General features: G+C 41.9%; 1 protein-coding gene across 5 annotated transcripts in view; it reads left to right on the forward strand.

Moving 5' to 3' along the window:
• Positions 1-269: 269 nt before the first annotated feature.
• The window catches only part of arnt2 (aryl-hydrocarbon receptor nuclear translocator 2), a 393,077-nt gene continuing 366,508 nt past the window's right edge, over positions 270-26,838 (forward strand). For 3 of the 5 annotated variants that reach the window (XR_011889078.1, XM_072278401.1, XM_072278402.1), the window contains exon 1: positions 270-410. Coding sequence is in view for 2 of the 5 variants with exons in the window: in XM_072278401.1 (XP_072134502.1) it covers positions 277-410 (134 nt within the window). In the remaining 3 variants the exon portion in view is untranslated. Of the gene's footprint in view, positions 411-18,379; positions 18,406-26,838 lie in introns of those variants that run through there. The other 2 variants (XM_072278403.1, XM_072278404.1) reach the window with 2 other exon arrangements.

Genomic DNA, 26,838 nt, shown 5'->3' on the forward strand with positions numbered 1-26,838 from the left:
GGAATGGAGGGAAGGGAGCAAAAGGAGGATTGAATGAGGGAGAGGATGGGGGTAGCAGAGTGATGGGTAAGGAAGGAGAGGAAAGATGAACAGGGAAAGGGATGGGGGAGGATGGACAGTGCGTAGAAAGGGAAGGTGAGGGTATGACGGGGAAATTGAAGCGTGAAATGGGAAGGGGATGCAGGAGCAACGCGCTCGAGCGCCCCCGTTGGCTGCGCCATCCGGGAACGCGCGGCGGCTCGCGTCTGCGCACTGATGGTGAGGGGCGCGCTCCTCATGGCCGCGGGGATGAGCTCGGATGTGTCCGATTCGGTGGCCCTCACGGCCGCCAGCAATCCGGTGACACCCGGCTCCGGGCAGGTGAGGGTGCTAGGAGCGGTGCCCGCCCGCGGAGGAAAGCGACGCTCAGGGTAAGGGCCTCCGCATCTTCGCCGCGTCAGTTTGCACCTCACACACTCGGCGCTTATTGTCACGGAGGGGACGATGGCGGCCATTGGGGTGGGAGCGAGTGAGGAGGGGGCGGTACCGGGGAGTGTGTGGGCGGTACCGGGGGGGGGGTAGGCCGTTGATACCGCCTTTGTGGGGGCAAAGGTGGGGCCGGGAGGGGAGGGAGCAGAATAGGGTGGAGCTGTGGCCTGGGCAACGCCCCTCCCCTTGACGCCGATGGTGGGTGGGGGGGTGGGGCGTTCCTCTCCGTAATGCCGGAGAGGGTGTGGGTGGCACACCTTTAATGCTTGGAAAAGGCGGTTGATTATTACCCCCTTTAATGAGGGGGGAGGTGGTTAGGGGAATAATGCCAGGAGGGGTACGCGGTGCTAGGGTGTGCTGTGGGGTTTAGGAGGGGTGACAGCACCCCACCCCATGATGCTGTTGGGGAGAGTTGGGGGCTCAGTGACACCCCCCCACCCTTCTCCTTGATGCCAGAGATGGTGGGTGACAGCCCCCTTTGTTGCTGTGGCGGGTGGGTGTCACCCCCTTGATGGTGGGGGTCAGTGGTTTGGGTGTCACTCCTTTGATGGCGGGGTCAGCGGGGTGGGTAACACCTGTTCAGTAGTAGGGTGGGTGATGACTGTGATGGCATGTTTAGGGGGCTGAGTGATGCCCACAGGTCATTGGGGTGGGGGAGGGTGAGAGATGTGTGTGACAGCCCCTCGATGTTGGGGAGGGGTGTGGGTAACACTGGGGGGTGGGAGTTACTGATATTGGGGCCAGTGATTGTGTGTCGGAGATGTTAGTTGGAAGTGCAGGAGAAAGGATGAAGGAGCCGGAAGATAGGGATGGGGCTGTAGAGTAGAAGAAATGTTCCTATCCCTTTAACTTGGAAAGGTGAGTAGCGGTCTGGAGGGCTCTTATTTCAACCTGGAGATGCGGAGCCAACAACGCTTAACAGCCATGAGCTAGCTGAGAACCATGTTCCTATGGTTAAGCATGTTTTAAATCAGTAGAACAATAATTAACTAGATCCAATGGAGATCCAATTAAGATCTGCACTAATCTGTAGCCAATTAATTTTTGCAATCTCAGTAACAGTGTTTCAGATTTACTGAAGCCTAGGTTTATGGACAGTTCTCAGAATCCTTATGTGATCTCAGAAAAGTCTATACTTAAAAAGAATTTCTCCTACTCAGAGGAAGATGATTGGGGGAAATTTCTGTGGTCTGGATCTTCTGTGCTCCATGCTGTTTCCAAAGGTGCTGGACAAGGGAATTTCAACCTTTATTGCTCTTTCTCATCGGAAGGTGTTCCAAAAATTAGAGTTCATAAGAGTTAGGGCAAAGTGAATACAAATTGATTTGGTAAAGGAGGCAAAGAAAGAGCGGAGGATTGATTTTATGGTGGGTGTGCTGTTTTTCTCTGAAGTGACTTTCTTGGTTTTTCTTCATTTCATGCCTGTCTGGAGAAGAACAATCTCAGAGTTGTGTACTGCATACATACTTTGACAATAAATGAACCTTTGTTATCTGTGTACAGAACTGGTCACAAGCTTCCAGAGTTTAGACTCTTGCTGTTTATTTCTGTACAGTAACAATTGAAATGTACATGAAGAAGTTTGAAGTTTTAAAGTTTGCAGCTGATGCACAAATTGATTGTGTTGTTGATAGTGAGGGTAGTATTAATAGGGCAGAATAACCACGGGTGAAATTTGAGCTTCAAGTGTGAAGTGATGAGTTTTGGGAGAGTGTCCACTTAGTGGCCACTTTATACAGGTTGACCTTCACTAATCCGGCACCATTGGGACCTAAGGAGTGCCGGATTAGTGAAATGCCGAAATTACAGAAGAATCACATTAAGCAATAGCTAACCACCTCATTAAAGCTTTAAAATATCATGTAAATCAGTACTTTAGATAATAATGAAACAGAAATATTAAATAAGTAGCAAGTGGAATTTTAGTAAAGTAGTATACTGTACAGGCACAGATAAAATAAAGGGTACAGGTAAACATACAGTAATAAAGGGTACAGGTAAACATACTGTAATTAACTTGTACAGAAAAGTTGAGCACTTCCGCTTCTAAAGTGAGACGTTTAATATACCTTCAAGTGAAGTTACATGTCTGCAGGTGTGGGGTTGTCAGGATCATCAACATCTTCATCTTGAAAAATGAGTGAAGCATCAGGAACTGGTACTGAAACTGGCACAACAGTTTCTTCAAAAACTGTTGATGTTGGTGGCAGCACATCTGGGTGAGCAGAAGTTGATGGCACTGGATTTTGAAGTGTTAGCTCCCCTGTTGCACTTTTTCTAGCAATATTTTTGAACATATCTTCTGAGGTAAGCTGTTTCATATATTTTGGTCTGTCTCTGATTAGCTTATCCTGCAGCATATAACCACTCATTAGTTTTTGCTGAGCTATAAAACATCTTTGCTCTAATCCTTTCAGCAATTCACCTGTCAACTTAATTAGCCTGTCAATAGAAAGTCTCTCAGCTACAACTTCCTCATCTTCATCACTGCTTTCTCCTCCAGTATCTTCCCTCTTTGGATGTACAACTATCTGCACAATTTCAGAGTCAGTATAATGATGACCAGTAAGCTCATCCTCATGTATATTCATCCATTCTTCAACATTGTCATCATTGAACCTTGATGCAAGATCCTTGGCAGCAGGATTAGTTAGCTCTTGAGCAAAAGAAAGCAGTTCAGGTATCATCTGTTTTACCTTGGAAACTCTAAAGCCTGTAAAGTCATTTCCAGTGTCTTCACCAGGTGCAGACTCAAACATTGAACCTGTTTCTTTCTGTTTCTTTATATCGTACACTGTGGGAGAGCCAATGTTGTAACACTCGCACAAGCTTTTCACCAATACATCACTGTCTAGTTTTTTCAAGAGTTCAACCTTCTCTTTAATGGATAATGTGCGGTGTTTTCACTTCACAGCACAAGGTGCATTTCCTTTACTCACTGGGCCCATAATTGGGGCTAAAAAAGAGCCAATGATACTAATAAATGCAGAAAAACAAGCAGGAATCGCCTGTCTCTGCTTATAAGAGTGCACTAGCACGTGAACAGATCTAGAGCAACAAAAACAATGTGCAGCAGATTGGTACGGTGGCCCAGGAAATTTGAAATTACAGTTACCCGGAAAATTTGAAATCAGTGCTGGATTATGGAAGGAACCGGATTACAGGTAGTTGGATTAGTGAAGGTCAACTGTACATGCAAATATCTACTTAGCCAATCGTGGCAGCAACTTAATACATAAAAGCATGCAGAGATTCAGTTGTTGTTCAGACCAAACATCAGAATGGGGAGAAATATGATCTACATGACTTTGACAGTGGAGTAGTTTTGGTGGTTTGTATATCTGGGAAGTTGCTGATCTCATGGGATTTTCATGCACAACAGTCTTTAGAGTTTACAGAGAATGGTACAATAAGCATCCAGTGAGCGGCAGTTCTGTGGGCGAAAACACCTGGTTAATGTGAGAGGTCAGAGGAGAACGGCCAGGCTGGTTCAAGCTGCCAGGAAGACATTAAAAGTTGTAATTCGTGAGTATATAATTTCATATGAATCTGCTGCTAAGAGGGAGAGTGGCATACCAGGCTTCGAAATCCTCTGAAGATTATAATAAAATAATGAAGCTTAAATATGAGTACAATTGTATCTTGGGTAGTCAAATAAATAACCTCCTCTTAAAATGGGGGACAAGCCTGAGGGGCTCCTGGCACGGCAGCTCAGGGGCGCCCAGGCCCTAAGGTCAATTCATTGCATTAGATCAAGGGCGGGTGCCCTGTTAACTAACCCCAAGGAGATAAATGACTGTTTTAAAGAATTTTACAGCGAACTCTACACCTCTAAATGCAATGCCACTCAAGGGTACGTCCACACTATGCTAGGTAATTTTGAAAACGCCGGTTTCGAGTAAAAACGACAGGCGTCCACACTAAGTGTTTTTCAAAATATCTCTGTCCACACTAACACCGATATTTGGGCGAATCTCCTGTACTTGGCACGCGCAGGACATACAGAAAACAAGCGCAGAGGAAACGGCATACTTAGTACGTGTTTGTCCAGTTACGGAGTAGAAAAACTTAAAAGGAATTGCTCTTGGCTCTCGCGCAGGAGGACTTAAACAAATACTGGGGCATATGGAGGCAACCGACAGGGAGCTCTCGGACAGGATGACCCGACTGACGACGAACATTGAAAAACTGACTAACTCTGTTGCATTAATAAAGTACCTTGTTAAATGTATAAAACATGTCTGCATCAGTGTTATCTTGTATTTCCATACAATGTTACGTTAGGCTGTTACACATCTATTGTCAGAGAAGTACTTGCATAAATAGGTAAACCACCTTCATACAAGCAAGGATAGAAAACAGGGCAAAGTGAGAATACTTATTTATTCAGTAAAGCTGTGGGTCAAGTATTTGGTGAGTACATTTCTAAGTCTTCTGGCTTCAGTCTTGTTGCCGTCTGTTCTGAAACTGTTAGGTTCTGCGAAGCGCAGAATCAAATATTGCTGTGATGATTGTATGCTCTAGTATCAATTGTCGACAATAAAGTAGTAATAATAATAAGAAGAAGAATAAGAAGAAAACAATGAAATGCTGCGCTGCCACCATTTGTTCCAGCACGTCATGACAGCGGTTTTAAAAAGCTCCGGTGATCCCGTACACACTCCAATGGATATTAGGCGTTTTCAGATTTATTCACTCTGGAGACCGTTTCTGAAAATCTCCGTTTTCGGGGGCTGAAAATGCCGTTTCAGTGTGGACGGAAGGTCAAAACGAAGAGAAGAAGCTTCGTTTTCAAAATTATCCGGCGTAGTGTGGACGTAGCCTCTGTCTGATTTGAATGACTTCTTTGATTCTTTTGTAATGTAGAAACTTAGTGACGCTGCTAGGGAGGACTTAGATGCTGTCTTCACTTTGGAAGAAATAACTTCTGCCATTAAGTCATTTCAGTCCGGCAAGGCTGCTGGGCCGGATGGATTTGGCTATGAATTTTATAAGAAATTCTGTGATATCCTTGCCCCACTTCTCCTCAGAATGATATCTTGCTCTAAGAGAGATAAAGCCTTGCCTAGAACATTGTACGAGGCTAACATTTCCCTCCTTTTAAAGAAAGGTAAAGAGGAAATGGACCCGGCCAGCTATAGGCCCATTGCACTTCAGAATTTCGATAGAAAGGTAATTACTGAAATGCTGGCTAACCAACTAAATAAGTGTTTGTCGTCTATCATTCATCTTGATCAGACAGGATTTGTCCTGGGTAGGTTCTCTTTTTCCAATGTCAGATGCCTCCTTAATACTATATATGCTGGTCATGGGAGAGCTAGTGGGGCAGCAATTTTGTCCCTTGATGCACAGAAGGCTTTTGACCAGATTGAGTGGCCTTACATGTTTCAGTCACTGTACAGGTTTGGGTTTGGGGAGTCATTTGTATCTTGGGTAAAACTGATGTATGCCAGCCCAATGTGTTCTATTATAACTAATGGTGACAAGTCAACTGTGTTTCCCCTACACCGTTTAGTCCAGCAGGGGTGCCTTCTCTCACCGGCCCTTTTTGCCATCGTGGTAGAGCCCTTTGTCTTAAAAATAAGAAGTCACCCAAATATTCTGGGTTTGAAGGTAGGAGGTATTGAAACACTTATTAGTTTATATGCTGACGACGTGATACTCTATTTACAAAACTCAGAAAAGTCAGTCCCTCTTCTAGATTTAATCACCTCTTTTGGCAGACTATCAGGATACTCAAATCAATTGGACAAAAAGTGACTTTGTGCCCCTCTCCAACGACTGCACGCGGGGTTTTTTGGAAAGTGTCCTGTTCAAAGTAGTTAAAGATCACTTTACTTATCTTGGCTTGACAATCTCCAAAGATTCTAAATTAATATTCAAATTAAACTTCGCGGAGTTTATTTCAAAACTTAAACAGAACATAGAAAGTTTGAAAACCCTCCCTCTGTCCATGATTGGTCGTATAAATTCAATTAAAATGGTTTCCCTTCCTAGATTTCTCTATCTTTGTCAAAATCTCCCCATTTTTCTTACATCAGCTTTCTTTAAAGAATCGGACTCCATAAAATTGTCTTATATCTGGAAATATAAGAATCACAGGATTTCGAAAATTCATTTACAAAAGCCCAAGTCTGACGGAGGGCTGGAATTACCTGTATTTAGACACTATTATTGGGCTGTCAATGCGAGGGCTTTAATGTTTTGGCAATAGGGGGCTCCGGATAACCTAGCCCCTGGGACTCCCTTGTGGCTATGTATGGAGTCTAACTCTGTTGTCAATTCCTCCTTGCCAGCCATGCTGTTCTCTAAGTTAGAGAAGCCTGGGACTTCAAAAAGTTTGAGTTTTGTTTTGAAAAATTCCATCAGAATTCTAAATCAGCTTAGAATTTACCAGAGACCTCTGTACAAACACCAATCTGTTTCAATCACTCCTTCCAAGCATGGTCAGATAAAACCTACCATGCTTGGAGGGAGAAGGGTCTAGTTTCTATTGAAGACCTGTACGTAGATGGACGGTTTGCAGCATTTAGTCTGCTGAAAGAGAATTTTGAGCTGCCTCATTCACACTTTTTTCATTACTTACAAATTAGACACTACATTCAATCTAAGATTTGTAGTTTTGAAATTTTTCCAGGGAAACATATGTTTCTTGATATTTTAAAGAACCCTCCTGACTCCAGGCATCTCATTTCTAAGTTCGTACATTTGTTTGATAATTGCACTGCAGTGTTTACTGTGAAGATTGGAGACACCTGGAGAGAGGAGTTGGGCATTGAATTATCCAAAGCTGCCTGGGATAAATCAGCATCGTCTATGATACAGGCTTGCTCTCTTAACAGCAAGCATCAACTGATCCAGTTGAAAGTTGTCCACCATCTCCATTACTCTAAACTTAGATTGCACAGGATTTACCCTTCTGTCTTGCCAATGTGTGATAGATGCCAAGGGACAGAAGCCACGTTGTCACACACCTTTTGGTTTTACCCATTACTGACTGGATTTTGGTCCAAAATATTAGATTAGATTATGAGGACACACAGTCCTCTTTTATTGTCATTTAGTAATGCATGCATTAAGAAATGATACAATATTCCTCGGGTGTGATATCACAGAAATACAGGACAGACCAAGACTGAAAAACTAACAAAAACCACATAATTATAACATATAGTTACAACAGTGCAACAATACCATAACTTGATGAAGAGCAGGCCACGGCACAGTAAAAAAGTTCAAAGTCTCTCGAAAGTCCCACATCTCACGCAGACGGGAGAAGGAAGAAAACTCTCCCTGCCATACCAGACCACAGTCCGACTCTGAGTCGTCCGAAAACTTCTAGCTCTGATCAGCCCTCCGATGCCGAGTACCGAGCACCATCTCTACCGAACGTTTCGACCTCAGCCTCGGTCGCCAGCAGCAGGCAAAGCCGGGGATTTTGGGGCCTTCTCTCCGGAGATTCTGGATGGCACAGTAGCAGCGGCAGCGAACTGGGCATTTCAGAAATTTCCAGATGTTCCTCTGCTTCTCATGTCTGTCTTCATCAAATCAGAATTGTGCACGGCGTCGACTGATACTCAAAGGCCTATAAAAGATCCTTCCCCTTGGAAGCTGGTCTCGCTATATTTGGCTGCGCGCAATCTACTATTTGTTTCCCTGCAGCCATACAACAGTGTCTGATGCTGGGGATGATTGTTGCCTAAAGACTTATCTTGAGGGAATGGAAATCACCTTCTCCCCCTTCCTTTCGGAGATGGATGGCTGATATGATTTCAGTCATACAGATGGAGAAACTTCGGTTCTTGAGAACCAATTCAATTAAAAAATTTTCAGCTATCTGGGATCCATTTCTTGCCTACCTGGATGAGGCCTGGGGTGGATGAGCAATTTCCCCCCAGCTGATTTCTCACGGCCCTCATTTGAGATTTAATGTTTAGTAGTTTTGAGCACTTTCTACAATAGGCATCCCTCTAATGCCGTGTCTTTTTTTTTTTGCTTATTTCATTTTTATACATGTCTGAGCTGGTATGTTCTTGTTGATTTCATTTTTTTTTTGAAAATTTTGAAAATAAAGTATTAAAAAAAAGCTGCCAGGAAGACGACATTAACTCAAATAACCACGCGCTACAACAGTGGTGTGCAGAAGAATATCTCCGAACACACAACCTGTTGAACCTCGGAGCGGGAGGGCCACAGCAGCAAATGACCACACCGGGTTCCACTGAGTGAATGAAGTGAATGGTCATACAATAGTATTTAGAGATGGTGTTCTTGGTATGGGAGGAGGATGGCATGGAGTTGTTCAGTGGGGTAGAACTTAGAAACAAGAAGTGGAGAGGCACTCTAAAGGCTGCCAAATAAAGAAACAAAACTAAGTACAGTGGACAGTAGACATAAACTTGAAAAGATACAAATGCAAAACTCAACTGCAACTATCTTATTGCAAGGATTCTGACAAGAAAGATGTATGAACTGTGGATATCAAGTAATGCACGGGAAAGTGATACTGTTGCTATCATTCAGACACCCTAGAAAACACTGGAATGTTTTCTAGGATGTAGACTCTACAGTTGTGGTGTGTACTTTAGGGATTGGCATTGCAATATTCGACAACTAATCTATCACTAGAGTCATGAAGAAGTGTTTATCAAAAGGACAAATGGGCAGAGTTTAGAAAAGAAACAAGGGCCTAAGTGAACTACATTCCTCCAAGTAATCAGCAGGAGATGGAAGAACAAATGTGTAAGCAAATCAAAGAGATAAAAAGGATTTATAAAAATATAAAGATTGGCTTTATGTGTCACGTGTACTTTGAAACATACATTGAAATGCCTCGTTTGTGTTAATGATCAATAGGGTCCAGAGATGTGCTGGGGCAGCCTGCAAGTATTGTCATGTTTCTGGTGCCAACATAACATACCTGCAACTTACAAACCCGTATGTCTTTGGAACATGGGAGGAAACCAAGTGGGGGATCTTACTTGAGGTGTACAAAATTGTGGAGTGTAGATAAAATTGAAGATTTTCCCTTAGCAGAGGCATCTTTGACCAACAGGGATAGGTTTATGTTAAAGAGTCGGAGGTTTAGTGGGGATTTGAGGAAGAACTCTTTTATCCACAAGTTGGTTGAAACTGTGAGTGATGGAAGAGGTACTTCCATGACAGTTAAGAAGTTTTAAAGTTTTGAATTGAATTGACTTTATTTCTTACATCCTTCACATACATGAGGAGTAAAAATCTTTATGTTACATATCCATCTAAATGTGCAATGTGCAATCATAGTAATTTATAATTATAATAAATAGAACAGTCAGTGTAATGTAGAGTACACTCAAATCACCGTGAGGTCATCAGTCTGATGGCCTTGTGGAAGATGCTGTCACGGAGCCTGTTGGTCCTGGCTGTTATGCTGTGTACCGTTTTCAGGATGGTAGCAGCTGGAATAGATTGTGGTTGGGGTGGCTAAGATCCCCAATGATCCTTCGGGCCTTTTTTTCCACACCTGTCTTTGTAAATGTCCTGAATCATGGGAAGTTCACAACTACAGATGCACTGGGCTGTCCTCACCACTCTCTGCAGAGTTCTGTGATTAAGGGAGGTACAGTTCCCATACCAGGCAGTGATGCAGCCAGTCAGGATGCTCTCAATTGTGCCCCTGTAGAAAGTCCTTAGGATTTGGGGGCCTATACCAAACTTCCTCAACTGTCTGAGGTGAAAGAGACAAAAGAGTTCCTAGTCATATAGCAAGAAAACTCTCAAGCATCCATTTTATACTAATCCCATTTTATTCTTCCATATTCCCTTGGCTGTCACTGGATCCAGTGGGAATGTACGGTGGCCAGTTAACCCACCAACACACACATGTTTGCAAATGGCAGGGGGATAAACCTAAACTGGAAGATTAGGTCTCAAGGAATCCGGGGAGAGCTCGTTCAGTGGATTCAAAATTGGCTCGGAGGTAGAAGGCAAAGAATGGTGATTGAAGTTTGTTTTTTGATTTAGAGATTGTTGACTAGTATGCTGTAGAAGTCGATGTTGGGTTCCTTGTTATTCATTATTCTCAGTCACAATAACAGACAAACACAATCTGCCTAAACTAATAACACATAAACAATTGTACTTCTCATCAATGCTGAGTTCTCCATTTAAACAATCAGTCTTAAGTTCAAAAAAGTACGTGAACTTCTGGGTGCAGTACTGAAGGAGGTGAAAAAGAATCCAAGGGTAACACAGAAGACCTGCAGAAATCTCTACATCTTGTTCATGTGTCCACTATAAGAAGAACACTGAACAAGAAGGATGTTTATGGAAGGACACTGCAGAGGAAACCACTGCTCTCCAAGAAAGTACATTGCTGCAAGTCTCAGGATTGCAAAATAGCATCTGGATGTTCTACAATGCTTCTGGGACAATGTTCTGTGGACAGATGATACAAAATTTGAACTTCCTGGTTGAAATGCATACCATTACATTTGGAAGGAAAAGGTCACTGCATGCCAGAACCAAAACTTCATCCCAACTGTGAAGCATGGTGGAGGGGAACATCATGGTTTCGGGCTGTTTTGCTGCTTCAGGGCCTGAATAGCTTAGAACCATTGAGGGAAAAATGTATTCAAAATTGTATCAAGACTTTTTACAGGAGAATGCCAGGGTAGCAGTCCGTCACCTGAAGCTTAATAGGAGTTGGATGTTCCAACAAGACAATGATCTGAAAGACAAGAGTAAATCAACAACAGAATGGTTTAAAAATAGGAAAATTCATGTTTTGGAATGGCCAGTTAACCCAATTGAGATGCTGTGGCTTGACCTGAAGAAGGCTGTTCGTGCAAGGTAACTCAGAGATATCGATAAACTGAAACAGCTTTTAATGGAGGAATGGTCTAAAATTCTTCCTCGCCATTGTGCAAGTCTGATCAGCAGCTACAGGAAATGTTCAATGGAGGTTAAGTACAAGGGTTCACATACTTTTTCCGACCTGGACTGTGAATGATTAAACAATGTTTTCAATAAAGACATGAAAAGAACAATTGGTTGGTTTAGGCAGATTGTGTTTGTCTATTATTGTGACTGAGATGTAGATCAGACCACATTTTATGAGTAATTAATGCAGAAAACCAGGTAATTGCAAAGGGTTCACAAACTTTTTCTTGCAGCTGTATGTTTTAGATGCAAATGCACAAAGCTTAATCGGTAAGTTTGCAGATGATATTAAATTAAGTGTTGTTGATAGTGAAGGTTATTGTGGATTACAAGGGGATCTAGATAAGTTAGGGAAATATGCTGACTGGCAAATGGATTTTAATACAGGTAAGAGTGAGTTATTACGTTTTGTAAAGTCAAACCAGTGTAGGACTTGTACAATGAATGATAGATAGGGCCCTAGAGAGTGTAATGGAACAGAGGGACTTCAGAGTACCAGTACGTAGTTCAACGAAAAGACTTCACACGTGGACAGAGTGGTGAAAAAGGCATTTAGTATGCTGGCCTTCATCAGTCATGGTATTGAGTATAGGAGTTGGAAAATTATGTTGCAGTTATTGGCGAGGCTGCACTAGAAACCCTGTGTACAGTTTGGTCACCCTGTTATAGGAAGAGTGGTTAAACTTGAAAGTATGCAGAAAAGATTTATGAGGATAAGCCAGGATTAGAGGGCCTAACTTATAGGGAGAATTTGGATAGGTTGGGTCTTTATTCCTGTGAACACAGGAGAATAAGGGATGACTTTATGTAAATGTTTAAAATTGTAAGTGGCAAAGATAAGGTGGATAGCAGGAGTCTCTTCTTTAGGGTAGGAGAGTCCAAAACTGGTGGACATTGGTTTAGGGTGAGAAGGGAAAATTTTAAAGGGATTGAGGGGCAACCTTTTACGCAGAGGATGGTGAGTATATGGATCGAGCTTCCAGAAGAAGCGGTTGAGTCAGATGTAATAGTTCCTAGTAAGGTTGAACCTCAGCTCTGAACTGACTCTACAGTTATGGCCTGCAGCCGTTGGGCTTCTGGATGACTGCATTCGCGTTCAGTGCTGAGCTGGCTTTGTGGTATTCCAACTGGCTGCATCACCCGTCTGGCATGGGATCGAAGGAAGCTGCAGAAAGTTGTGAACTCATTCAGCTCCATTGTGGGCACGAGCTTCCATAGCATCCAGGACATCTACAAAGAGCGATGCCTCGAAAAGGTGATATCCATCATTAAGGACCCCCATCACCCAGGACATGCCCTCTTCTCATCAGGGAGGAGGTAAAGAAGCCTGAAGGCACACACTCACCGATTCAGGAACAGCTTCTTCCCCTCTGCCATCCGATTTCTGAATTAACATTGAACCCATGAACACTACCTCACTACTTTTTTTTTGCAGTACTTCGTTAATTTAACTATTTTATATATACAAGTTGACACCAATTTTATGGCACCCTCGGTTCCTTGCCAGATGAACTTTTTTGCTGATTAAAAGAGATCGCGCAATAACAATGGCAAATGGACTATAGAAGTTTAAAAATGATTATTAATTAAACAAAAATTAAATATAAATATATTAATTACTGTGCTTACAAAGAATGTTGCTTCTCGGTTAGCTTTTTAAACATTTCATCCAGGCAAAGTTATTTTATGTGTTTTGATCTCTCCCTGTGTAATTTTTCTTGCATCCAATGAAAATTCATTAGTTCTTGTTCTGTCATGAAGGTACATTCTCTAACCCTTTGACTAAATCACCCAACAACTCAATGAACTTGTCAATAGTAAGTCTTTTAGTTTCATCTGTTTCATCATCATTGCTGCCATCTTCATCACTTGCAGTGTTTTTGTCAGCATTCAGAACACCGTCTATCATCTGAGTCCACAAGGTGATGTACAACAAGTGTTTCATCGTCGACGATCATTCATTCGCTTTGATTTTCTTCAGTAAGAGTTCTTGCTGTATCTTTGAAAGCTGGTCCTGTAGCACGTTTTGCATATGTAAGGAAATCATGAACAACTACTTTCTTCTTTGGTATGTGAAATCCTGTAAAATCATCGTCAAGCTTTTCTTCAGTTGCTTTATCAAACATCAAGGCAATCCACAATTTATGCAAGCCATTCTTTATTGTTGAAGATTTTACCTTCTCCCACCCTTGAGCAATGAACCAAATAATGTCCTTCATGTTAAATTCTTTAATAAACATCTGTATGGAATTGCCAGCATTCACCTCATCTAACAGATATTTCATGAAAAGTGAGTGATACTTGGTCTTTAGAGAGCACAGTATTCCTTGGTCTTGGGATTGGTTAGGTGATGTACAGTTTGGTGGTAAACACACTGTAAAAATATCATTCTTACACAGGAATTCAGCTTTGGGGTGAGCTGAACAGTTATCCAAAATAAAAAGAATTTTGCAATCTTTGGGTAACCATATAGATATGCCATGTGCTCTGGCTTCTGGCACAAAATATTTTTCAAACTACTCTAACATAATATTGGTGGTAATCCAGCCATTTTTATTTGCACGATACATTACTTGGTAAGTTTTAACACCTCTCAAAGCCCTAGGGCATTGACTTTTTCCAGTCACCAGTGGTTTACATCTGAGTACATGCTGTGTTGGAGCACCCAAAAATGGTATCTCTGTCCTTAGATTGTTTGAATCCTGTGGGGATCTTTGTCTTCTGTTGCTAATGTTTTCTTAGGTGTGCATCACCAGTATAGTGCAATTTCATCTGCATTATACACCTCCTCAGGACTGAGATTTTCATCAGCTATGAGCTTCACAAATTTGTCTACGTACTTGGTTGCTCCTTCATGGTTTGCAGACTGTTTTTCTCCACACACTTTATGCGTGGAAATTCTATGACGCTTCTTAAACCTTTGAAGCCATCCTTCACTAATGTTGAAGGCATGTTCTAATTTAAGTTCTTTATGGAACAACTTAGCTTGGTTCATTATCATACTGCCCAACAAGTTGACTCCATCACTCCACTGGTGAAACCATTCAATTATCACTCGACCATGCTCAGTGCTCTTACCAACTTTCGTAGTTTTTCTAATGTTCATTTGCTTTAGTGAATCATTGTTTGCATAGAATTACAATTTTTTTTCTCTTTGGAGCTTTATACCATACACAGTTGACGAACCAATGCCATGTAAGTCATATAGCTTACGCACAGAAACACCTTAGTCCAAGTGTTTCAACATTTATACCTTTTCTTGGATCGATATGAACTGATATTTACCTTTGACACCACCCCTGGTACTTGTACTTAGAAGTCATAGCTAGGGTTAAATTTAAGTAAAGTAAGCAAAAATAAGCACAGAATATTGGGATTACCACCAAGTGCAATGTAAATAATAGAAATTTGTCAAAATAGATCTTGTGTGCTTTTGTCAAGATAAATCTTGCTACAGATGGCGCTGTGTGCTATACACAGTGCCATCTGGTGGCCACCCAGTAAACTATGTCTAATAATTTCATCCAAATTTAAAAAAAAGGTGCTGACCCATCAGTTTACAAACAATCAGTGGTCAACCTGTACTAACTGGAATTCATAGGTTTTTTTTTATTATGTATTGCAATGTCCTGCCACAGAAACAACAAATTTCATGACAAATGCCAGTGATATTAAACCTGATTCTGATTCTGACTGTAGATTCACTTTTGGAGAATTTAGTTCATGTTTTATGTATTATTTGTTTAATTTTTTTTATAGTTTGCATGATTTGTTCTTTTTTTACACATTGGTTGTTTGACAGTCTTTGTTAAGTAGGGCTTTTCATGGATTCTATTGTGTTTTCTTGTTTTGTGGCCACCTGCAAGAAAATAAAACTTAGCGTTTTATGTGGTGTACATACTTGATAATAAGCATACTTTGAACAATGGTATCATTTAAGAAAGACTTGGATAGGGTACATGGAGGGGTGGCTGAATGTAGGAAATTGGGACCAGCTGGGTTGGCACTGCGGTTACCTTGGGCTCATTAGGTTTTATGGCCTGTATTGCACTACGACTCTGTGACTCTGTGACCTGGTGTGAGAGTAATCCACGTAGTCATAGAGAGAATGTGCAAACACCACTTGGACAATGCCAGAGATTAGGATTGAATTTGGGTTGCTGGAGCTATGGGTCAGCAGTTCTTCCAGTTGCCCACTGTGAGGATCTGGTGAGCCAGATGACCTGTCTCCATGTTGTATGAGTACGATGGAGGTAAGCAGTTGAAGATAGTTGCTTTAAGGGCTTTGCCCTCACAATCTCAAACAACGATCAAATTCACTGAGATGTTCATTGACTTCAGTTTTCCCAGGGCTCCCTGATGCCACATTAGGTCAAGTGGTGACTTTATATCAAGGACAGCCACTCTCACCTCCCATCTAAAATTCAGCTCTTTTGTCCATGTTTGGACTAAATCTGTGATGAAGTCTGGAGCCTTATCACCCAGGCAAATGTAACCTGGCCATGGCTGTGTTGGTGTTAACATGTACTACTTGACAGTCATCCTTCACTAAATTATGACAGCTAAATCTTTGATGACTGAAAGTAGATTGAGCTAGATTATATTAGTCCTGTTTTTTTTCTGTAAGTAGGACATAACTGGACAATTTTCCGTATTATTGGGTAGATGACCTTTTTAATACCTAGGGTAGAGGGTAGTTCTATAATACAGATTTAAAATCCGATAGCTGGTTATATTATCTCATAGCCATTTCGACATTTAGTCTGGAGTGAATGCAATTGCATGGTAACTGGCTTCTGTGATAATGGGAATCCCAGGAGGAAGTTGAAATGATGAGCTATTCAGAAATTCTAGCTGAAGGTGGCTATGAATACTTCAATGTTATCTGTAGTGCTTGTATGTGGAGTCCGCCACATCTATCCTGTTATTAATTAGATTAGATTATGAGGACACATAGTCCTCTTTTACTGTCATTTAGTAATGCATGCATTAAGAAATGATATAATGTTCCTCCAGAATGATATCACAGAAACACAAGACAAACCAAGACTGAAAAATGGACAAAAACCACATAATTATAACATATAGTTACAACAGTGCAAAGCAATACTGTAATTTGATAAAAAGCAGACCATGGGCACGGTTGAAAAAAGTCTCAAGGTCTCTTGAAAGTCTCATCATCTCACGCAGATGGTAGAAGGAAGAAAAACTCTCCCTGCCATGAGCTTCCTGCGTCGCAAACTTGCCGATGTAGCACCCTGGAAGCACCCGACCACAGTCGACTCTTGAGTCCATCCGAAAACTTCGAGCCTCCGACCAGTCCTCTGACACCGAGGACTGAGCACCATCTCTGCCGAGCGCTTTGACCCCGGCCCCGGCAATAGGCAAAGCCGAGGATTTGGGGCCTTCCTCTCCGGAGATTCTCGATCGCACAGTTTTGTGCAGATTACTGTGCAGTTTTGGAGAATATCCTTCATTTCAAAATTGATTGTAAGTTATCCATAACAGAACTGATCACTTTTCTACTCAGTTACTTGACAGATTTTTCCCTCAGTGATCCGTGTTAAAATCCATTTGTGAACGTGTATGACATAGCAATGGTTTTTTTGAGCCTTTACCATTCCCTGCTGCTGGGAAAATGTTGTTCTCCAATTTGGTGCTTTCCCTTAGTTTACAAGGGCTTAGCCCAAATAATATGGGATATGCTGGCCCATTGTTTGGCAATGCAGACATTACTCAGTGATGCCCAATTATTTTGTTTCAGTGAAAATTTGTATTCAAGTTGCTTTAGCGGCAAAGCAGCAAATTCTGGAAATCTGAAAACCTACGGTACCCATTTTATAACTGTGGGTTGACAGTTTGGATGCATATACTTCATTATGGCCAATTTTTGTTTTGAAGATGATGACTATTTCTCCATGTCTATGTAGAATTTCAAATAATCTGATTCTCTTCAACAACCTGTTGAATGCTAAGGACAGATTTTCATTTTGTTTAGGGAGAGGGGTATTTGTGTTGAGGAAAGGTACACATTCTTTTTTAGCCCCAACTATTAGATGCACTTACAGCTGTCCTACTCTTCCCAACGGCGTGCTTCAGCATTTATTTCAGGTCACTATATTTCCAAAAGCAGAGACGTTTTTGGGTATAGTCTGGCAGCAACTACTTTTGGACCTTAATTTAGCAAATGTGGCTTCTTTGGTGTCAGGTTACATCTGGTAGTGGCCCTCATGAAGCTGGCCAAGTTGACTTTAGTTATGTCTACTGCACTAGAAAATAGAGAAGTTAATTCCACACAGGCACGTAAATGTTGGGCTAGATCCGCCTCTGATCCGGGCAGCACCTAATTAATTAGCTTGTTTATTTCGGCTTTTTTCTTAAAGATGTGGTGGGTGCGTTCTGACTACCGCTGCACCACTGCATTCTTCGCGGCAGTGTATCGGTCTGCGGCCCAGATGTTGGGGTCCACTGACATACATGACATACTTAACATTTCTCAATTTTGGTTCTGCCAGAACCATTCAGTACCAAATATCATTTTAATTTTGGTCATATTTGAACAGGAGAGCTGAATTCTATATGGGAGTGTGATTTAAAAGTAAATTTATTATTATTGTACTTGTATGTCACTATATACTACCCTGAGAGTCATTTTCTTGCAGGCTTTCACTGTAAAGAAATGCAATAGAATCAATTAAAAGCTGCACACAGACAAGTAACCAATGCAAAAGACAACAAATTGTGCAAATACAAAATGAAAAACAAAATAATAATGAAAAGAGATAAATAATTAACAAATATTGGAAACATGAAATGTGGATTCCTTGAAAGTGAGTCCATAGGCTGTGGAATCAATTCACTGTTGGGGTGAGTGTAATTATCTACTCTTGTTCAGGAACCTGATGGTTGAGGGGTTCCCGGAGTATCACTGCTGTTCCTGAACTTGATGATGTGGGACCTAAAGCTCCTGTATCTCCTTCCTGATGGCAGCAGCAAGAAGACAGCATTATCTGGATGGTGGGTGGCCTTGATGATGGATGCTTTCTTGTGGCAGTGCTCCTTGTAGGTGTGGTGGAGAGGGCTTTCCCTTTGATGGACTGGGCTGTATCCACTTCTTTTTGAAGGCTTTTCTGTTTAAGGGCATTGATGTTTCCATACCAGGCTGTGATGCAACCAGTTAGTATACTCTCCACCATGTATATTTCAAAGTTGGTCAGAGTTTTAGATGATATGCTAAATTTTTGCAAACTTCCAAAAAGGCAGAGATGCTGCCATGCCTTCTTTGTAATGACACTTCTGTGCTAGACCCAGGAGAAATCCTCTGACATGATAGTGCAATGTTATTGACCCTTCAAAATTACTGAACATCTTTGATAACAGATGTTACTTGATTAAATATGGTATTAAGAGGAAAACCTGATTAAAACTAAATTCATTTGAGTTAAATTGAAGTTAATAAGAATCAGAAAGAACACTCCCTTATCCAAAGGAAAATAATAGTGGTCAGCCATTTGATTCCCAGAGTATTGCTGCTGGAATTCCTTGGGACAATATCATGGGGCCAAGTATTTTTATTTTTTGAAGTGACTCCATCTGAAAGTCAGAAATGTATTTATCGTAGAGCACGAGCCTATCCTTTTGCCTACTGTCCACATTGATCTTCAACCATCCATTTACACTAATCCCATTTAATTCTACCACATTTGTGTGGATTCTCCCCTGATTCCTCTGCTCACTTGCAGGCTATTTACAATAGTTATTAACCTTCCAGCTTGTAAATATTTCAGATGTGAGAGGAAACATGAGCACCTGAAGGAAATCCTGGGAGAATGTGGAGACTACAAACAGACCGTACTGATATTTGGGATTGAACCCAGATTGGGGGACTGTGGGGCAGCAAACTACAGCACTATACTACCACTGTTAATGACATGGAATTCCAGACCATTTGGAATCTCTTAAAAAATGAAGCATTGCATATATGTAACTGCGCCTGAACAAGGTTAATACTTCAACTGGTAGCAATTAAATTTGAGCCATTTTTTCCCATCTACAAGAAGAGTCAAGCCATTGTCCCATGAAACTAAATGTCAATATCCTTATGAAATATTTCATTAGCAGCATCCTGATGATCACCATTGATCACAAGTGTAAAAGATAACAAATATGAACCCTGAGACTACAAGAATGGCTCAGGTTGTATATTCTATGGCAAATGACAACCATAATTGTGTGGTTTTCAGTATATGCAAAACTTGGGTCAAACAACACATTGTTTACTAACTTTCATCCTGTGCTTCTTTATGTGTGAATCCATTTTATCTTGTGTTATCAGACGACTAGAGAGAGTTCACAACATATTGGATTCAGATTTATTTATTACATGCACATTGAAATATACAATGAAATGTATCAACAGACCCTAGGATGAGCTGGGGGCAATCTGCAAGTGTTGAAACACATTCTAGCACCAACATAACATGCCCACAATGCTTAGCAGAGCAATACAGAACATAACAAGTAACAGCAGTGAAATAAGCCTCATTCACCCCTCCCATCCACCACACACATGCACAGTCCTCTAGCCCCAGTACAGGCTGTCTTTGGGCTCTAGCCTCCAGCAGACTCATGGATTAGCAGACACTGGGCCCCAACCTCCCTAGTGGACTCGGGCTCTAGCCATTGGGCCTCGACTTCTGATTGACTTTTGAGCTTCAGCCTGGACTTCCGATAGACCTCCAGGCTTTGGTCTTCGGTATTCATCAAAGAAAGTTGTCATGATGATGAATGGGAGCCCGATCTCCAGGCCTTGAACACCAAAGTAGCTGCAGATAGGACTGTGTTAAATTAGGCCTCAAACTCCGATCTCACCAATGACGGGACCCTAAATGTGCTTGTTGGTCAGCCAGCCCGACATCCAACTACTCACACACCCAAGCCACTGGCCTTTGAATGCACATTGGAGGCTTAGGCTCCAGCCTGTCCTCTAATACCCCACATTCTTGCCCCTAAACCCTAACCTGACCCTTAACTCCCGAAAACCATCCCTATGAACCTAACAAAAAACTCTTAAAAATAGCTGTCTCGGACCAAGATGGTGCTGAACTGATGAAAACTGCAATTTGGGACCATCATGACAGCATTTTTAAAAGAATCTTTTTCAATGTGTCACCATTTAAACTCTTCTCAGGCTTCCAGCCAGGCACAAGTATCAATTGTAACTGATGTTTTGATTACAAAATGCCATCTTCATCAGGGATGATGCCTGGGCTTGTCTAGTCCAGTGGTATTTACACCCTCGTTGTCCATCCCTCCTGATTGGTCCAGTCAGGTTTCCTCTGTCCCAACTTGTTTATAATCGAATTCCAGTTCTTACTTAAAGCGAGTCCTTAGTCTTTGTTAAATTTCTTTTCCTTTAGCTTTATTTCAATGGCTTCCTTTACCAGGCAGTCCCAAAAGCCATTGGTGTGGCACAGTAGTTTTGTGCTGTTGAAGTCAATCCTAAGGCCATTGCAAATGCAATGTTCTACTACCGCCAATTTCTCTGGGTAACCCATACGGATACACCTCCTGTGCTCCATGATGTGGGTTTCCATTGTGTGTCCCTTCTGGCTGGGAAAGCACTCGATCCTTTTTCGTGTCACCATTTGTTCACTTTGTTCAACTTCAAGATATAGTGACGAAGGTTGAGCAGTGAAAATGATGCATATGGTTGTAGTAGATCTTTGACAAGGTTCTCCTTGGTAGTCTTATTCAGGAGGCATGGGATCCACTGAAACTTGACTCTGTGGTTTTAGAATTGGCTTGCTTACAGAAAGCGGAGGGTGGTAATAGATGGCACACATTCTGCTTGGAGGTCCTGACCAACAGGGATCTGTTCTGGGAATTTTGCTCTTTGTGATATTTATAAGTAACTTGGATGAGGAAGTGGAAGGGTGGGTTAGGATGTTTGCAGATTGCAAAAAGATTGGTGTTATTTGTCACGTACCCTGTGATGGGTTAAAGAACCAGCAGAAATGGAAAACACTTTGGAGTCCAGTATTGCTATTAACTAATGGTATTTATTAGTGGCTACGCAATACAGTAATATAAATGCAGATATATCGAACAGGTTAGCAATGATTATATATAAGTAAGTGTGGAAATATATGAAAACCAAGCTTCTTCAAGTCTAGGGGTAAATAGGTAGTCTTATGATGATGAGTAAAGTTCAGTTGGTGGTATTGAGTTGAGTAGTGATGGAGAGAGAGAGGGAGAGATTTGAGTCTTCAGGTGAGCTGATGCCGTTGGTCTTCCCATTGTCCTCCGAAATCCTTTCAAAGTCACCAACTGTGACCATAACAAAGGGGACCATTCTTCTGTGGTGGAATTATCAACCCAGGCAAGGGTTGGACACACGAATAACTCCCCACCGGTCACACCCTTTTCACACTGCGAGAGTCACTGATCAATCCTCCAAAACCCACCTTTTCTGTGGACACAACAAAGCTCATTCAATGTCCAAAACCATGTGTCTGTAGGTCTAACAGCTGACCTTCTATTTATCTCACTGTGCTGTACACTAGCTGTCCATCAAGCAGCTCTTCCCTTCTCTCTCTGTAAGAACTTGGAAGCTGCCAGTGTCCTTGCAAAGTGTAAACATGCTGCAGAGAAACCATAACACCATATCCAAGTAGTCTTCGCCTCTGTCTCTCTTTCTCTCTCTCTTTTTAACAAGCTGTCTGTGTTCCACAACATTCTCTCTCTCTTTTAAAAGCACAGTTCATAGGGGTAATTCAGGACCCCGTCACAATGGATAATGTAGAAAGTTGTCATATGTTACAGTGAGACAATGATGGGATGCAGAGCTGGGCTGAGAAGTGGAAGGTGGAGTTCAATTCAGAAAAGTGTGAAGTGATACACTTTGGAAGGTTGAATCTGAAGGCAGAATGCAGAGTTAATGGCAGGATTCTTAGCAGTTTGGAGGAACAGAGGAATCCTAGGATCCATATCCAAAGTCATCACACAAGTTGATAGGGTGGTTAAGAAAGTAACTTGTTGGTTGGCCATCATTAGTCAAGGGACTGAGTTCAATTGCGTGAGGTAGTGTTGCAGCTTTATCAGACTGGTTGACCACACATGGAGCATTGTAAAAAGATGAGAAAATCTGAAGATGGTGGAAATCCAAGCAACACACATAAAATGCTGGAGACCTCAGCAGGCCAGGCAGCATCTATGGAAAAGAGTAAACAGTTGATGTTTCGGGTCAGAATCCTTCATCAGGACTGGAAAAATAGATGACAAGTTAGAGCAAGAAGGTGGGGAGAGAGTGAGGAAGAAGTACAAGGTAGTAGATGATAGGTGTAACCAGGAAGGGGGGAGGGGTGAGGTAAAGATCTGGGAAGCTGATAGGTTAAAGAAATAAAGGGCTGGAGAAAGGGGAACTTGATAGGAGAGGGTAGAAGACCATGGAAGAAAGGGATCATGGGGGGGGCAATTACTGTAAGTTCTAGAAATCGCTGTTCGTACCATTAGGTTGGAGGCTACCCAGATGGAATATAAGGTGTTGCTTCTCCAACTTGAGTGTGGCCTCATCATGGTAGTGGTGGGGGCTATGGATTGACGTATTGGAATGGGAATGGTAACCTCACTATTGGAAGGAAGTGGAAACTTTAGAGAGGGTACAGAGGAGGTTTACCAGGGTGCTGCCTGGATTGGAGAGCATGTCTCATGAGGCTAGCTGAGATAGCTAGGGTTTTTCTGTTTGGAGCGAAGGAGGATGAGAGGTGACTTGATAGAGATGTACAAGATAATAAGAGGCATTGATCGATTGGACAGCCTTGAGAATTTTTCCTGGATGTAAATGGCTAATGCAAGGAGGCATAACTTTAAAGTGATGGAGGAAAATGTAAGGGAGATGTCAGAGGTAAGTTTTTTAATACTGTGTGTAGGTGTGTGGAACACCCTGCCAGGGATGGTGGTGGAAGTAGATATATTATGAACATTTAAGAGATTCTTAGGCGCATGGATGAAACAACATTCAATTTAATTCAAGTTTCATTGTTATTCAACCATACATGAATGCCCCTGAATAAAGCCAAATGAGACAGTTTTACATTGGGGCTAAGGTGCAAAACATGGTGCCAACAGTTACACACTGCACAACACACACATAGCCTGCCCAAGATAACAAGCACATGTAAGATATCAGTAACAGATAGCCACGCAAAAAAGTAGTCCAGACCCTGAGTTGATTAATGCCGCAGAAATCTATAATCGACACAATAAAACTTTTCTTCTGCCAAGTGAACACTGGGGGCAGCACCAACTCCAGCCTGGACGCCATGTCACACCACCCCCTTGTGGAATGCACCGGTTCTGATGCCTCTCTCCTGGCGGCTGTATAACAGGTGACACCACAGCTTGAGGCCCAGTCCTTGCTGTGACCAAGGCCACACAGCTCCCCTGCCATCTGCCCCTGTTGTCCATTAATAAATCAGTGAATCAGACTTGCAGCATTCCACATTAACAATGTCTAAAAGGAATTTGCGATCACAAGGAGGTCTATGTGGGTGCGGAGAGTTAATTGATCTTAGGGTAGGTTAAAAGGTCACGATCATGGACTGAAGGGTTTGTACTGTGCTGTGCTGTTTTATGTTCTTTGTCCATTTCCCCTATGTAGTTGACACCTGAAAACTTTGGAATTTACAAGGCACCCTCCACTTTCTGGATTGATGCAGCTCCAACATCTGCCCAACAAAGTGGAAAGGTAGCCAAGTATGTCCTGTTGATAAAAAGCAAATCCAGTACAGCTTATCATCTCCCATTTAGTCCATTATCAATTATCAGTAAAGTGAAAGATGTTTCTGATATCAAAGGGCATTTGCCATTAAGCTGTTTATTGATGCTCAAGTTGGATTTCAGCAAAATGCTGACCCCATCAAAGTTCAAAGTAAATTTATTATCAAAGTACATATATATCATCATATACAACCCTGAGATTCATTTTCTTGTTGGTATACTCAATAAATCAATAACAGAGAAATAACCATAATAGAATCAATTAAACACTGCACCAACTTTGGTGTTCAATCAGAATCAGTTAATATCACTAGCATATGTCGTGAAAACTGTTGTCTTTGTGGCAGTACAATGCAATACATAATAGAAAAAGCCTAGAATTACAGTAAGTATACATATATATTAAATAGTTAAATTTAAGTAGTGCTAAAATAGAAATGAAATAAATAGTGAGGTAGTGTTCATTGGTTCAATGTCAGAAACCAGATGGCAGAAGGGAAGAAGCTGTTTCTGAACCATTGAGTATGCCTTCAGGCTTCTGCACCTCCTTCCTGACGGTAACAATGAGAACAGAGCATGATCAGTGTGCAAAGGACAATGAACTGTGAAAATACAAAAAGAAAGAAATAATAATAATAAATAAATAAGCAATAAATCTCACAAATGTGAGCCGAAGAGTCCTTGAAAGTGAGTCCATGGGTTGTGGGAACATTTCAGTGATGGGGCAAGTGAGGTTGAGTAAAGTTAAACCCTCTGCTTCAAAAGCTTGATGGCTGAGGGGTAATCACTATTCCTGAACCCGAGACTCCTGTACCTTCTTCCTGATGGTAGCAGTGCTGGGGGTCCACGATGATGGATTCTGCTTTCCGGCAACAATGCTTCGTGTAGATTTGTTCAATGGTGGGGAGGGCTTTGCCTGTGATGGACTGGGCCGTATCTACTACTTTTGTAGGGTTTTCCATTCAAGGGCATTAGTGTTTCCATATCAGGCTGTGATACAACTAGTCAATATACTCTCCACTGCACATCTATAGAAGTTTGTCGAAGGTTTATATGTCATGTCGAATCTTCGCAAACTAAGGAAGGAGAAATGCTGCCGTGCTTTCTTAGTATTGCACTTACATGCTGGGTGCAGGACAGGACCTCCGAAATAGTAACCCTAAGGAATTTAAAGTTGCTGACTAGCTCATGGACCTCTGGTTTCCTCCTCCTGAAGCCAATAATCAGCTCCTAGGTCTTGCTGACATTGAGCATTGTTGTTATGGCACCACTAAGCCAGACTTTCAGTCTCCCTTCTATACGATGATTTGGCCTAGGGCAGTGATATGGCAACAAATTTGATTATAGCATTGGAGCTGTGCTTAGCAACATAGTCATAAGTGTAGAGTGGGTAGAGCAGAGGGCTAATCACACAGTCTTGTGATGCACCTGTGCTGATGGAGAATGTAGAGGTTATGTTGCCATTCTGAACTGACTAGGGTTTGCAAGTGAGGAAATCAAGGATCCAATTAGACAAGGAGGTATTGAGGCCAAGATCTTGAATCTTATTGATTAGTCTTCAGGGGATGATAGTATTGAATGATGAGCTACAGTCGATAAAGAGCATTCTGATGTGTGCATCTTCATTGTCCAGATATTCCAGGGGTGAGTGAAGAGCGGATGAGATGGCATCTGCTGTGGACCTGTTGCTCCGGCAGGCAAATTGAAGCGGATCCAGGACAGCTTATCAGACCTGATATGTTTCATCACCAACCTCTCAAAACACTTCATCACTGTGGATGTAAATGTTACTGGATGATAGTTATTGAGGCTGTGTTAGGCACCAGTATTACTGAAGTCCACTTGAGTCAGGTGGTACCTCAGACTGCTGAAGGGAGAGGTTAAAGATATCAGTGAATCTTCCAGGCAGTTGATCAGCACAGTTCTTTAATACTCAGCTAGGTACCCCGTCTGGATTGGATGTTTTTCATGGGTTCACCCTCCTGAAGGCTGCTTGCACATTGGCCTCAGAGACTGAAATCACAGTATCATCAGGGGTGTGGGAGTTTGTGATGGTTCCTCCATGTTTTGATGGTCAAAGCAAGCATTGAAGGCATAGTGTCCTTCATTGGTTCATGTTTAGTCTGGAATTGCCTTTCACCTGTGAGATGGCTTTCTGGAAATCGTACCTGGACCTCTTGTGACTTTCTTGGTCACCAGATTTGAATGCCTCTGATCTGGGCCTCAGCAGATTGCGGATTTCATGGTCCATCCAAGGCTTCTGTTTGGGGAAGACACTAAATGATTTTGTGAGGACACACTCATTAACAACTGTTATAAAGTCTGAGACAACCATGGTATATTCATTCAGATCCATAGATGAGTCCTTGAATACGGCTCAGTCTACCAACTCGAAGCAATCCTGTAGTCGTTCCTCTACATCCCGTGACTTTTTTGTTGTCTTAATTTCTATAGCCTATGCCTGTATTCAGGTAGGAGATGAACAGCCAAGTGATCAGATTTACCGAAATGTGGTCTGGGCGTGGAAAGGTAAGCATTCCTTATTTTAGTATAACAGTGGTCTAGTGTGTTGGGTCCTCTGGTGCTACAGGTTATATGTCTTTTTTTTAAATTGGCCAGGGTTTTCTTTAAGCAAGCCCGTTTAAGCCCCTGACTATGATTTGAAATGTG

This window comes from Mobula birostris, chromosome 14 (genome assembly GCF_030028105.1).
Source record: "Mobula birostris isolate sMobBir1 chromosome 14, sMobBir1.hap1, whole genome shotgun sequence".
Lineage (NCBI taxonomy): Eukaryota > Metazoa > Chordata > Chondrichthyes > Myliobatiformes > Myliobatidae > Mobula > Mobula birostris.